Source organism: Merops nubicus, unplaced genomic scaffold (assembly GCF_000691845.1).
Source record: "Merops nubicus isolate BGI_N331 unplaced genomic scaffold, ASM69184v1 scaffold45915, whole genome shotgun sequence".
In the NCBI taxonomy this organism is placed as follows: domain Eukaryota; kingdom Metazoa; phylum Chordata; class Aves; order Coraciiformes; family Meropidae; genus Merops; species Merops nubicus.
In genome coordinates, this window is record NW_008612681.1 from 9,610 (window position 1) to 22,757 (window position 13,148).

At 38.4% G+C, this 13,148-nt stretch overlaps 1 protein-coding gene across 1 annotated transcript; it reads right to left on the minus strand.

The window, feature by feature from the left end:
- Positions 1–2,804: 2,804 nt before the first annotated feature.
- Positions 2,805–11,159, minus strand: LOC103774206 (LIM/homeobox protein Lhx2; the record flags this gene model as incomplete). Its single annotated transcript, XM_008941595.1, has 2 exons — positions 2,805–3,597; positions 10,954–11,159. Coding segments are annotated over 2 exons (494 nt in total), but the record flags the coding sequence as incomplete, so codon positions are not given.
- Positions 11,160–13,148: the final 1,989 nt, after the last annotated feature.

The window sequence follows — 13,148 nt, forward strand, 5'->3', positions numbered from 1 at the left end:
TTGCTTTCAGGACAGGCATTCAGCTTCTTCATTAGTATAATGATCCTTAGACTTCTCTTCCCAAACTTAGATAATTTGAATGAAAAATAAGTTTTATGAAATGTAGCTATTAATAGTATAAATACATTTAAAGTTGTGATTACTTATGCCTTACATTAATGCTATCCCTCTCTACTGTCCATCAAAATATATTTATTCATCAGTCTTACAATCAAATATCCTTTCTCTTTGCTTGACAAGAACAATCCAGTGTGTTGTTGAGTTCCAAGGTGACTTGAAAGTTTTTCTAATGTGTAATTCCTTTTTATATTCTGCATTATGTATGAACTCAAAGACAAAATCTCTACGTTACCTTAACTAAACTAAGTAAAATGTATTTCAGAAAGTTTCTTGAGTCAAAAAGTAGCAAATCATTGTATGTATTTTCCATATTTGTAGAGGTTTCGTTATATTTTCATTCTAAGTTACTCTTAAGTCTCTTTCATATTTAAAAAATGGAACTACACACCTATCATGCAAAATGTAAAGAAGTATGTTCAACTAGTTCAAATTAGGTATACAGTAAAAATACACTTCCAAAGAAATATCATTTCCATTTTTGTTCATGTTTTTAACAGAATTTCAGACTAATACATCAAATGTGGAACTGTACAAGTATGTGAAGAAACATTAGGATTGCAGTAGTAAAAAAATGTACAGCATTCAAAACCAACAAGCTCTAAACAACCAAACAATACCACAGGATTGAAACAATCATGGGGACAACATAGGTCATTGGAGCCAGTGAGTGAATCCTAATGCACCTACATAAAGACCCTACATAGAATATTGTCTCTTATTTATATGCAAAATCCCTGATTTTATTAAACCAGACAATTTCTCTAATTGTCTCTTATAGGTTTTAGTTAAGATTAACAGAGAGTATTCCCCTTCATAAAGGTCAGTTATTTGAAAAGGCAATATTGAGAATTGGTTTGAAAGGTATTTCCATCCCTGTGGATTCAGGTAGTTAAAATACAAGATCACAAATAATAGCACTGCAATTTTAACGAACCATTTGAATCATTATCCACCACATTTGCCATAACACTTCAGAATTCAGGATTCAGGTTTTTAAAAACTGTTTACAGGTTAATACACAGGGGTTTTAATTATGGGCTGCATCCATTTAACAGTGGACCAACATTGCCTTTTAAACCAAGGAAAGACCCAGCTCAGCTTGTCAAAACAAAATCTCCAAGGCTGTTGACAGTGAACAAAACATGACATACAGCAGAACCGCAGCGTCTGGATGTCTTTGAAAGGCAGACACCTACCCTCCTACCGTCCACTAACCAGCACTATTTCCTTATTAGACCTTTATATTATGAGGAAAAATGGACAAACCTGTAACAGTTCTTAATTCAACTCAAATTATCTTTTTTATCTTAATTCAACTCAAATTGTCCATAAACCCAATGTGAACTCTGCCAGCCTACTGGTTTTAGTGACCAGAGCATAATCCCTGTCACGGATCCTAGCTAGTCATGATTTTTCTAGGACTACCTTGCTTTTCAGATAACTCACCTGTGGATTTTTTTAAGCTGAAGTGTAAAAACAGTTAATAAATGACCTAATTATGTCAGTGTTTCTATCCCACAGTCCTCATGCCCTGAGATCTCTCACTGATCTCGACGGGAATTTAGCTTGCACCAGAATGGCAAATTTTCAGCTGAGAAAGCTGAAAAATGTAGTGCTTTTAAAACCAAAATATTGTTATCAAAGAGTCTGGCCTACTAAATCATCTTCAATGCACTGAAAAGGGCAAAGAACATGAGTCTTGGCACCTATCTTCTTGTTTATTTGGAATAATCTTTTACAATTTTGCTCCAATGGGAATGACAGATTAGTTTTAGAGAGCTAGCCACTTACAACCTGACATTTGACCAAAATAAACTGATTTAACAGGTTTGGAAAGGAACAACCATACACATCTTATGTACCACTCATTCTATAAAACCACTGGGCAAACAGCATAGTGTATGCTCGTTCTTATACATATTTAAACTTTGCTGAGGTATTTCTTTAATTACAGAAAAACATCTTTCAAAATAATAGGAAAAAAATCAAAGTATGAGTTATAGTCCACACAAATTTTGGGGGGAGAAGGAATTCAACTGTGTTGAAAGGTCCATAAACATTAAAGGAAATAACCACTTTTATTAGTATCAATAATATCATATTCTTCCTGGGCTTCTTAGTCCTTCAAAGCATTACAAAAAATGTAAGGCTGTAACTTTATAAAACGTAATTTTGCCTCGACTTTGCCGACCAGTGTTGTAAAATAACCTAAAATAGTTCTGTCTTTTTCCTAGGGAAAACATTACCCAGTGCCCACCTCTGTATGGGACTGGATGTGGCCAGGCAGCTGCCGGACACTCTGCTGGCCTCCTCCATGGGACGGGACGAGCCACGTCCTGCCCAAAGGAGAGACTGTTTCCAGAAGTACGAGCTGCAGTCAAGTTTCTTTCACGCAGCAAAATTACGTGTAGCTTTTCTGTTTGAATTTTAACATTATCTGATAAATTCTATCTGCAACTAACAATTAATAATTTCTCTACAATGATGATACCTAGACTGTTGTACAAGCTGGATTCTCATCCATATATACTTTGGGAACAGGAGGAATGTATACATCATATTTCGAGTTTATCCTAGGCAGATACTGTGTTTGAAGTGCAGTTTTCTATTCCTTTTAAATACAATCAGCCTATCTTGATTGTGACACTAATGTTAAACGTAACTCCAGCCATTACCAAGTAGTTTCCATAAGTGGTTTTATTACTGGTTAGATTTTACAAATTCTGGTATTCGAACAGACTTTGACCTTAAAATTCTAAAACAACAAAGCAACCAATGAAAGGCTTAGGACTATTCAAAGTAACAAACTCTTAACATTTTTGCCCTGGTCATAAATATACAGAGAGAAAAAGAGAGAAGTGGACATGGAATTCAAAGAATGTAGATAAAACAGTATATAAGGCACATGGCAGTCTTTGAAAATACAGAAGCTTTAGCCAACTTAAATTAATTGCTGTTTCCCTTGCTCAGTCCACAAAACTGTACAGTTACACAAATGTTGTGTTGCAATAGATCTTCCAAGTTATTCTTCAGTCCATACTCCATAGTATCAGAACACTACATTTCCTTCTGTTTTTTAGGAGAGATCCTAATTGTGGTTAGTCAGTTGCTCAAAGCCTCTATTGAAATACACTTGGAATTTCAGCTAAGAATAATTTCTTTTTTAAAGAAATTATTAAGAAAGAGTCATCAGAAAAGATTTGTAAGAGTTGTCTGTGAAGGACTTCGAGATTCATGAACCTCAAGACTTCCGGGCACTGATGTCAAGACAGATGTCACAGTAGGCATAGTGGGATTAGTCAAGTCCGTTAAAGTAGTGGGAGTGCTGGATGGACTCATGGAGGCATTGGATATTTCCGAGGCAGGACCTGATGGGGTCCCTGCTTGGAGTGTTGAGTCTGAAGTCTTATCCACCCCTGTGTTTTCTTGACGTAAGAGGTTCCGTCTGAATTTGGCTCGAGCATTTTGAAACCATACCTGAAATAGTTTAATATAACAGGGTAGCATTTAAAGAGCTGCAGTGTTTAAAAAAGCAAAAGCATACTCACAAATTTCACCAACATGTGAACTGGGGAAGAAGCTTTAATTGGTCATGTGTTAGAAAAGAAGCCCCAGTCATGAGAAGCATCCTGTGCATACTTGTAAAGCATTCCTCTTTGCCCCTCCTGCAATCCCATACAAACGGTCTGCCTGGGACAGAGTGGACCCAGGATGGAAGAGGGGAGCCTTTTTGTGCAGGCTATGCATAAAAATGCTTAGAACTGTGGCAGCCTGCATAAATCCTCGACTGCCTTCAATCCCAGAAGTGTTTGTCTGGATGAGGCAGACATCAGGCATCTGATGAATGTAAAATAACGGGTTTCAGCATCCTCGTACCTCGAGTCCGTCTCCCACCGTAAGCAGGAGCCGCAGCCCCAGCACAGCCCCAGCGCCCTGCCCTTCTGCAGGCCCTGAGAGCTCTCCCAGGACCCTTCTCACGTCTCGGTGACTGCAATGCCCTCACTTTTCTGAAAGGACTGTCCCTCTTTCTTACTCTCCTCTAACTCTTCTTTCTGAGTGCTTCAGCTCCCTTCACCTATGCTGGTCTCCTTTTCCAAATGTTTTCTGTACTGGAATGATGTCAGGAAAAGAGGCCCAAATGGTATTTAAGAACCACAATGCATTAAAAACTGTCATTTCAATAGAAATTATATCCACATAGTGAAAGTAGTGAAAAATTACTACTTCTTGCATTATTTGATTATTATCTATAAATGAAAGACTAAAGCTATGATTTCATCTTTCTCAGTTAAATGTCAGTTTTCAGGTCCAAGTTAATAATGCCTTCCCCTGTCTGCAGGATTTGCTTAAAGACAAAATATTTTTCTGACCTATTTGAAAAACAATAAAATAAAACGTATTTGGGGAATCTGAATGACACCTATGTATAGCACATTACTTCAACTACATTTGAAAATGTCATTGAACACCCTGTGTTCAACCTGCTACATGTGGATATGAGGCAATTTTACTGCTGCAAACCAGAAGACATTTCAGGGTGCTTATTTGTCAGAAGGCCTCTGTCATTGTTGGATTCTTTACAATGGATTCAATCTCGATCCTACTGTCCTCATGTTGACCTGCTGTAAGGAACAGGAATGAGTCTTTCCATCCCAGATGCAGTGAGCCTCATCATCTGTCTGTTGGAGAAAGGAACCGAGCGAGTTATGGCCATCCATTATCTCCATCACACGTCTCCTCTGTGGCCTCTACAGCGGAACTGAGTGTGTGGAGCCCTCGGGGCCACAGCAGCCTGTACAGAAATTCTGACCTCCAGCTCTGAACAGCATGGCCATGTTAAGCCAGACTGCTGCCAGAGGAGCAACTGGTGAACATGAGCAGTCCTGCCAGGTGTTCTCTCTGCATTCTCAGCTTGCCAGCTCCAGTTAGAACTGATGAACATGTCTCAGTTGTTTTTCCTCTGACTGGTTTTCTTCTCATCTATGGTGTTCCAGTCCCAAACTCCCCCTACTGAGCACTCATGCTTCCTCTGGAAACCCTTCTCCCCCAGCTAAGGCTCTTTAAGGTACCTGCTCTTTCCAGGGAATGCCACAGGGAAATAATCCTCAGGCAGGAATTTTAGCAGCGGCCATAGGAGCTGCATTCATGGGCCACACATAAATCACATCCTTACAGGTCCTTGTCTCTGAAAGCTTAGCATTTTAAAGCAGTTTATGGTGGCATTCCCTTTGTTAAAACACTTGGTTTAAACACTGTTTATCAGTTTCATGTACAACAAAAATCCAAAAATCTCCTAAACTAGCAGGGGTAAAAATACACTCATGATTTTATAACATAGTCCATTATAGTGGCAAACCTGCTAAAGGCCAGCAATGTGGTCAAGGTAAGGCAACCCCAAACGTGATATTTTTGCCTGACCCACTCACAACCAGTGTCCTCTCCTGTGACTGTTCATTCAGAGCCACACAAGAAGGGAGGTGTGGAAGTGTGGGCGTTCAGGGCAAGCTGCCAGCCTTGTGTGCATGGGGTGCACATGGGGCAAATCTGTTTGTTCTGGTCATGCAAGCAGCAAAGTCTCAAGCACCAACTAGTTAGGAATGGTAAAAAACAGCAATTTGAATATTTATGGGATTTTTTACCTTTCAGTAAGAGGTAATTTATACTTGCTCCACAAAGTAATTTGGTTTTTATTTTTTTAATATACCTGCTAGCAATTGTAAGAAGGATAACACATGCAAAGGTGATATGGAGGTCTACAGACTGCTGCTGTTGATATGTGTATATACCATCATTACAGAATATTTAGAACAGACAAAACCACTAGTCCAGCTCCATACACTCACTTTCTGCATAATTTCACACTTATGTTCATTAAAAATATATATATGTTCATGTATGTAGTAATCCCAAATATGAGTAACACTTCCATTCCTAGTCACAAAACAACCTTCTTGTTTAAAGTGTGTAAAACTGTAGAAGGCACCAAAATTATTTTATTTATTTACATTGTTCCTAAATGTCCAACTGCTCCTTAACCTTCACAGAGCGAGGGACTGTACAGTATTTTTTCTGCTTGTGATTTGGAACACATATTATGCAAAGAAAAGTGAGCAAGCATTCCGGTGTTTATGTATTCCCCTTCATCTTCCATTAAATATGAAAATCAGTGCTCAAATGCCTCACTGATGAGCATACATGCTGCTTTCAGGAGCTGCACGTATAACATGGTTCTCTATTTAATAGTGGTAATTCATGTTAGAGCATATTATATAATCTTGTAATTCAAAAATAGGTATTATATGACTACTTTCACGTCCTCCCTCACTGAGGTATTGTCAAGTTAATCAGCTAATGGTTATAAAGATCTTCAACACTGTCCAATATTATATACTGGAAATACAACTGTCATATTATTACTGGAAAGACATCTAAATGTTTGTTAACTGAAATGCTGAAAACGCCTTGTCTGTGATAGAAAGGGATGACACCATTTTTGCAGCAGTGGTATTCTGGTATGCACTTAAGGTCTGACTTCATGTTGAAGAGGAGTGCAAGGACCAGAACTACTGGTTTCTGGGCTGTAGGACCACGGGCCTGCTCCTCTGCTGCCCCATGCAGCTCCTCGGACCCGTGGGAGCTGGGGGGTCAGGGCTGCCCATGCATGATGGCAGTAGCCCTGTATGCTCACATGGGCAATTCAGGCCCTGCACCTGTAACTGTGCTCCAGTAAAGCAAAGAAATAACAACCCAGACATACATAACTGAAAGAATTGTTCCAGAAGGAGTTATCTAACGTCAATTACACAATTAGGAATCTGGGCTTCAGTGCTGAGGACTAAACAAAATCATTGGGAAGTATTTAGTGGTTTTCTGTCCAACTATATCATTTTAAGGCTGAACTACTTCACATCAAAGGGTAAAATATGGACCAAAACTCCAGCTGAAAAATAAAAGCAGCTGCGAGACCCATCACTGATGCTCGCACGTTCTGGTTAGGGAGGCTGGATGCCTGGAGCTGGACAACTCAGCAGCTTGGCAGAATCATATTTACTGCAGTTAAAATATATGATCTCTTCAGTGATCTGTGCAGCCCCTCTTTGTCTCCATCAAGTAAAACAGAAATAAAATAACATCTCTGTATGACAGGGAAGTCTGGAAAGTAAATGTGCTCAGCCTTGTAAAGGATTCGGATACTGCAGTGAATGAGTTCATTTAACCACCCTAGATAACTCTATGTTCTTGTTTGTAACACCTCCATTGTTGCAACTGCCATATGTTAGTTGTATGAATAGCTTGTGCCAAAAAGAAAATTTTAAACACAATTTCAATTATTCATGCAGCTATCTGAAGACATTTAGGTTTACTGAATTTTACTAACTAGAAAGTGGAAAAAACAAAAATATAAAGGATGTTGCACCACAAAGCAAACTATGTTCACTCATTTGCACACACATTCTGATTACTCTGATGTAATTAGTAAACACACAGTTAAAGGGGAGCTAGGGGATACTCTATGAGAGGAGGCTTGGTAAGGAGCCTGTAGTACACAAGCCTAAAGCAAATCTTCATGGAAGGGTAGCACAAGGACCCACACAGGATCGTGAAAATGTTCATCCTTGTTGACTGCTGGCAACTGAATTAGCAAAAGCCCAAAGCAGTTATCCTGGAAGGGTTTTCACAGCAACTCTGCTGGGGAGAGATTCAAGAAAGAGTAAGACACCCACTGGAAAGGAACACATTGTGTTCCTGATCTGCCTTTGCCATGTTAATCATATTCCAGACTCCTGAAGAGAGGTGTATGCCTATAGCCAGCATCCCATATCTTCTTAGGCCTCTGCTTCTACCTTCCTTTCTAAATTCACAAAAAGACAGATCAGTTCCCAAAAGAGGAACATTTATGACTGTTTGTTAGCTCACAATTAGCTGGTCACTTGAATTATGAATGAGGGCTTATGATAGCTATGATAGTGAACGATAGCTTGTGCTCCCCAGCTGCAGTACAAGAGGTATATGAATTAGATTGCATATACATAAAGCTAAACTGGAATGAAAATAAATAAAAATAGGGGTTAAAAATATAAATTTGCTTCCTGTGATTCTAATGTGGCTACTTCCAGAAAATAGTCTGCATTACACAGCCACTGGAAGAAATGTCATTTATGAAGCAGTATGTCACATTTCCGTGCCATCCCGCTTCTGGACATGTGTAGCTGATGACTAGTTGTATATAAAACAAAGGCAGAAGTCAGGTGTTCCAAATCCCATATCACAGATCATTAAGAATATGGACAAATTCTCTGCTCATATACAAAGGTCCCACGTTATGTGGGACGGTGTGAGGGCACTGACAGGGTTTGCCAGACAACCAGGAACTCTGCTGCGTGTGTTTATGAAGCACACTGGTTTCAGAACAAAAGAATCCGTTCCTCCTGATCTGCTGCCTTGCCTTTTCTATTGAAATAGATTCTTTCAGTGGTATACAAAGGGCCACAATCCTTCATCAGCTGAACTGAGATCTGAACATACAGAAAATAACAACAGTTTACAAACACACCTAGTAACGATTTGGGGAATGCACAAGATTTCCTGTTATTGGTGGGTGTGCACGCACGTCTGGGAGTCCATGTGCCTTTGGGCTGTAAGACAGGCTAATACTAATGATGCTTGTTTAGATCAATAGTGTCAGTGAATTCCTTGGTGTTCAATAACTGCCACAGACAGAATGCCAGCCTTTCTGGCTCAAAGAATTAACAAGTGACACTATCTCAGTAACCAACATCATGAGGAGTTTTCCCTAGCAAAGAGCAGCCCTGAAACTCATATTGGTGAACTTCAGTGTTTGAAAAATTGCCTCTCACAGGTTAGAGATAAACCAATTGGCCACAAAAGCTCTAAATTTAAAAAAAAAAAAAAAAAAAAAAAAAAAGTTGCTCGTGGAAGTGCAGAAACAAAAAAAGTATGAAGTGGAGAGTGCTTGTAACAGAGAGGAAAACTCAAGCGATACTAGACAAATTATCACACAGAGCCATTTTCTTGAGTTGCCTCCAACCTTTTCTTGAGTTGCCTCCAACAGCATCATCCTCTGGATGCAATTCCCATCACCAACTCTTATCTTCCACCACCCTTCAGCTAAAGGAGCCCAGACACAATGAAGTATTTAATTATTAAAGAAGTAAAACAGCAGTTACCAAAATGGTAAAAAAAGTTTAGTGGAATTCTAAGGGTCTGCCACAGAAAGAAAGAGGAACCACTAAGCACTTTAAACCTGCAAGATGTGATGTGCTTAAGATGGGAACAGAAGCAATGAAGAAACTGAAAGAGGAACTGAAGTGCAAGGAGACACGGAGCCAAATTTTGGAGACAAGAAAATCCATTTGGAAAACGAAGGAACAGAGATAATAACTTGGGAAAAAAAGATGGAAGGAAAGATCCATTAGGCAAAAAGAGAAGAGAGAGATGGAAGTCAAAGTTGGTGTTGAGTGAGGACAGAGAACGGAGAGCTGGTGTAGAGAAAGACATTTCCTAGACACTGATTTCATTTCTTAATGTGAACTACATGAAATTTCTCAGGTAATACAGGTGTGAATGCACTGTAATGGACAGAACAGATGGTACTGAAGTGTCTAAACTCTGGGGGTAAAGGACAACTGTCAAAATAAGGGTAGAAAAATGCAATAAATTATTCTGCCCAAGTACATAGATAAAGGAGAGCTGCTACGAAAGGCACTACATCAACTGTGAGGATGTGCACTGGTTACATGAGAGGAATCTGTTTGACCACTGCAAATCAGACTCATAAAACCAAAAAAAGAATCCAACTATGGAGGACGTAGCCAAGAGAAATAATTACATACAGCTTTTCATCACTTGTTACTGGGAAGCCTGCAAAACCTTTATTCCTTCTTCTGTCAGGTACTAACACTGGAAGGTCCAGAATGTCCCTGCTGAATTCAGTTTTTATCACTGTTTTTTTGTCTCCTGCTCTCCACTTGCCTGTGAATTTGTGAGAGCTGCCCACGATGCTTTCCCAGAAGTCTGTCTCTGAGCCTTACCTGTCTCCGTGAAGCTCACAAACCACTTTGCTACAATTAAGACCTGTTTTATAATGAGATTTTATAATGGAATACCCTATATGCCCAAGTTTATCTCTAGATATTGTTACTTGGATAAGTGCCCATTAAAATTGATTCCTTGAATCAGAACTATAAATTAAAATGGAGCTGAATCAACTAATATTCTCACCTTTGCTTCCTGTAATACTTTAAATGGAGTGTGTATTCATGAAGCAAGAAAAATCCAGCTTTCAGAGAAAAACTATCTTTAAATCGAAATTTAAATTTATCTTTTCCTTCTAAGTTACTAAACTATGAATAAGAAAAGAATCTTTGAAAAATTAAGTGTACCATTATGAAAAAAATATATATTCCTCTTATCCTGGTAAAATAAATTCAAACTGATGATTTGTTTCTTATAGAGGGAAACCTTCACAATGATTTCTAAATTAAGAGCTCTGTATTTACAGTGAACACACTAAAATAATTCACTTTTTCTTACAGCAGATTGGAAGCTAAAACATGCACTAGTAATAATTAATTACAGGGAAACAAGCAGGGCCCCAAATCTTCACAAATGTCATTAAAAATTAGAACCCGAGTGATCTGCTTTTGAGAAAGTGAAAAGAAATAACTTTTTGCATACTTCCTAGGATTTAACTGAAGTCTCAGAAAAGGTACGAGCAATTAAGAAAAGCTGGAAAATCAGCAAAATCCGTGGCATTTTAAATAAGAGATTGGTATTTTATTTACTTTCCCAGACAAACGACTCTCTCCTTACCTGGAGCACTCTCTTGGTCAGGCCTGTTTTCTGCGCTAGCTGTTTCAGGTCCTTGGCGTCGGGGTTGTGGTTGATGGCAAAGTACGACTTCATTGTCCGCAACTGGTGGTGTTTGAAGGATGTCCTCATACGCTTTGTTTTTTGATTGCTGGGGTATTGCTGGTCTCTATCCAGGTGGTCACCATCGTTTTCGTTGCAACTTAAAGCTTAAGGCAACAAGAGGAGAAGGCGTGTAAATCTATTGCTCTGTGACCAGCATTGTTTGCAGTTCATCTGAGTGCAGCAATTAAAATAACACACCATGGCATGTATTGTGCTGGTACAAATCCTACTTGCCTTCCCCTCCATTTCTGCATCTTCTATTTTTCCCTTACAATAAGCAGCCTGCAAGGACCCTCACCTGCCTCTTTATGGCTTTTAAAATGTCAGGTCTGTTTCCTTTCTTCTTCCCTCCATCTCCACACAGCCTTTCCTCCACTTTCTGCTTGTAGGACAGTAGCTGTCCTCAGCTCCGTGAAGTGTTTTAATGTACTTTGTATCACTGTAAATTGCATTGTAAGGTACAAAGCGAGCTGTACAATGCAGTCCACTTAAATCTCCACGGAGCAGACCAGTTAGAATTATAATTATTTCCTCCATCAAACTAAACCTTGTAGAGTACAAGAGAGACTATTAAATGAAAGACTATAAAAGAAATAAAGTTTGTGGGTACCAATCAGCAAATTATTACTGTAATTTGACTAGCTGAAGAAATTAAGCTGTGAATACAATGTAACACTGGCATGACAAATGAAAAATATAATTTTAATTATTTGCATGTTTGGGTGGGTTTTTTTGGTTTTTTTTTTGTTTTGTTTTGTTTTTTAAAGTACTTGCAAACACTAGTTTGAATGATCAGTTCTGTTATATACTTCTGTAATCGCTGAATGATACATTTGCATAAATCAACCATGAAGCCTGTGAAGGAGGTCTGTCAGCAAGGAACATTACCATAATTATCAAATCCTGTTAAATGTTGAATGCCAAGCAAAATATTCTCATATAGACCAAAATTCGTTTTTCATGTATTTGTGTATACAGTAAACCATAGAAAAATTCTGAAAATAAGATTAAGTACCAGGCGTAAATCCACTAAAAAAAAAAATAAAATCAGGGATATAACTGAAAATTAGCTCTGACAAACTCTCATTAATTTGATTTTTCTGTTCTAATATTTACAATTCCGTTTTAATTTCCTGTAAGTTCTATGTTAAAAATAATGAAAAAATCACTGCTCTCTCTGTTCTATGTTACATGCAAAAATGAGAAAAATTATATTTTACAATGTGAATTTCTTAAACAGACAGTCTTGTTTTCAACTGCCCATTATTGCTGGTTCCTTACAAGTGAGGACATCTCACAGACATGTCTTTATAGTCTCACTCTAAATTCAGGGTGTCCATCAGAGGCTTTCAACCCTATTGAAACCATACAAATTCTGAAAGGCATGCATTAAAAATATTTTTTAAAAGAATACACAAAATGCACGTACTCAGAAGTAAAAATGCCCAGATTCTATACCCAGCAGCTTTTCAGCCTGCACAGTAGCTGCTTTGCAAACTCCAGCTTTCCATAACCTAAAAAGATACAGCACAATAGAGAGCAAGGTGTGCAAAAATTCAGCTTCAAGACCAAGAGCATGGTTGCTTAATAGATAAGCAGAAAATGTCCAAAGCCTCAAACTTTTCTGTGTATTTCTGTACTCCTATAATTTAAAAAACAGCTTTAAAAAAAACATGCTGTGTATATAAACCTGTGTGTGTACATTTCTATAAATGCTTTCCAGACCTGAGTATCTTGTGCCAAATTCTAGCAATAAGAAACATTTTCTGCTTGTTTTCCTGTGGCATGGAAAGACTGGAAGCACCTGAATTTAAAAAGTATAAGACGCTTAAAAGGAGACAGTAAAAGTGGAGCTGGATTAAGAACTGAGATCCAGTTGCCACACGGGGCTCATCCCAGGGGGTCCAGTAGCCTTCACAGCTACAGCTCCTGATGCACAGAATACTGGGATAAAAAACTAAAACTCTATTGCTCATAGCCAATTCTGGTAGCAGGGCTTGGGTTTAAAATGTACTCACAGAATTTTAGATACTACTAATGGAAAAGACCCGTGTGTTATCTTATTAAAATGCTTTCAAACCCTCCCAGAAATA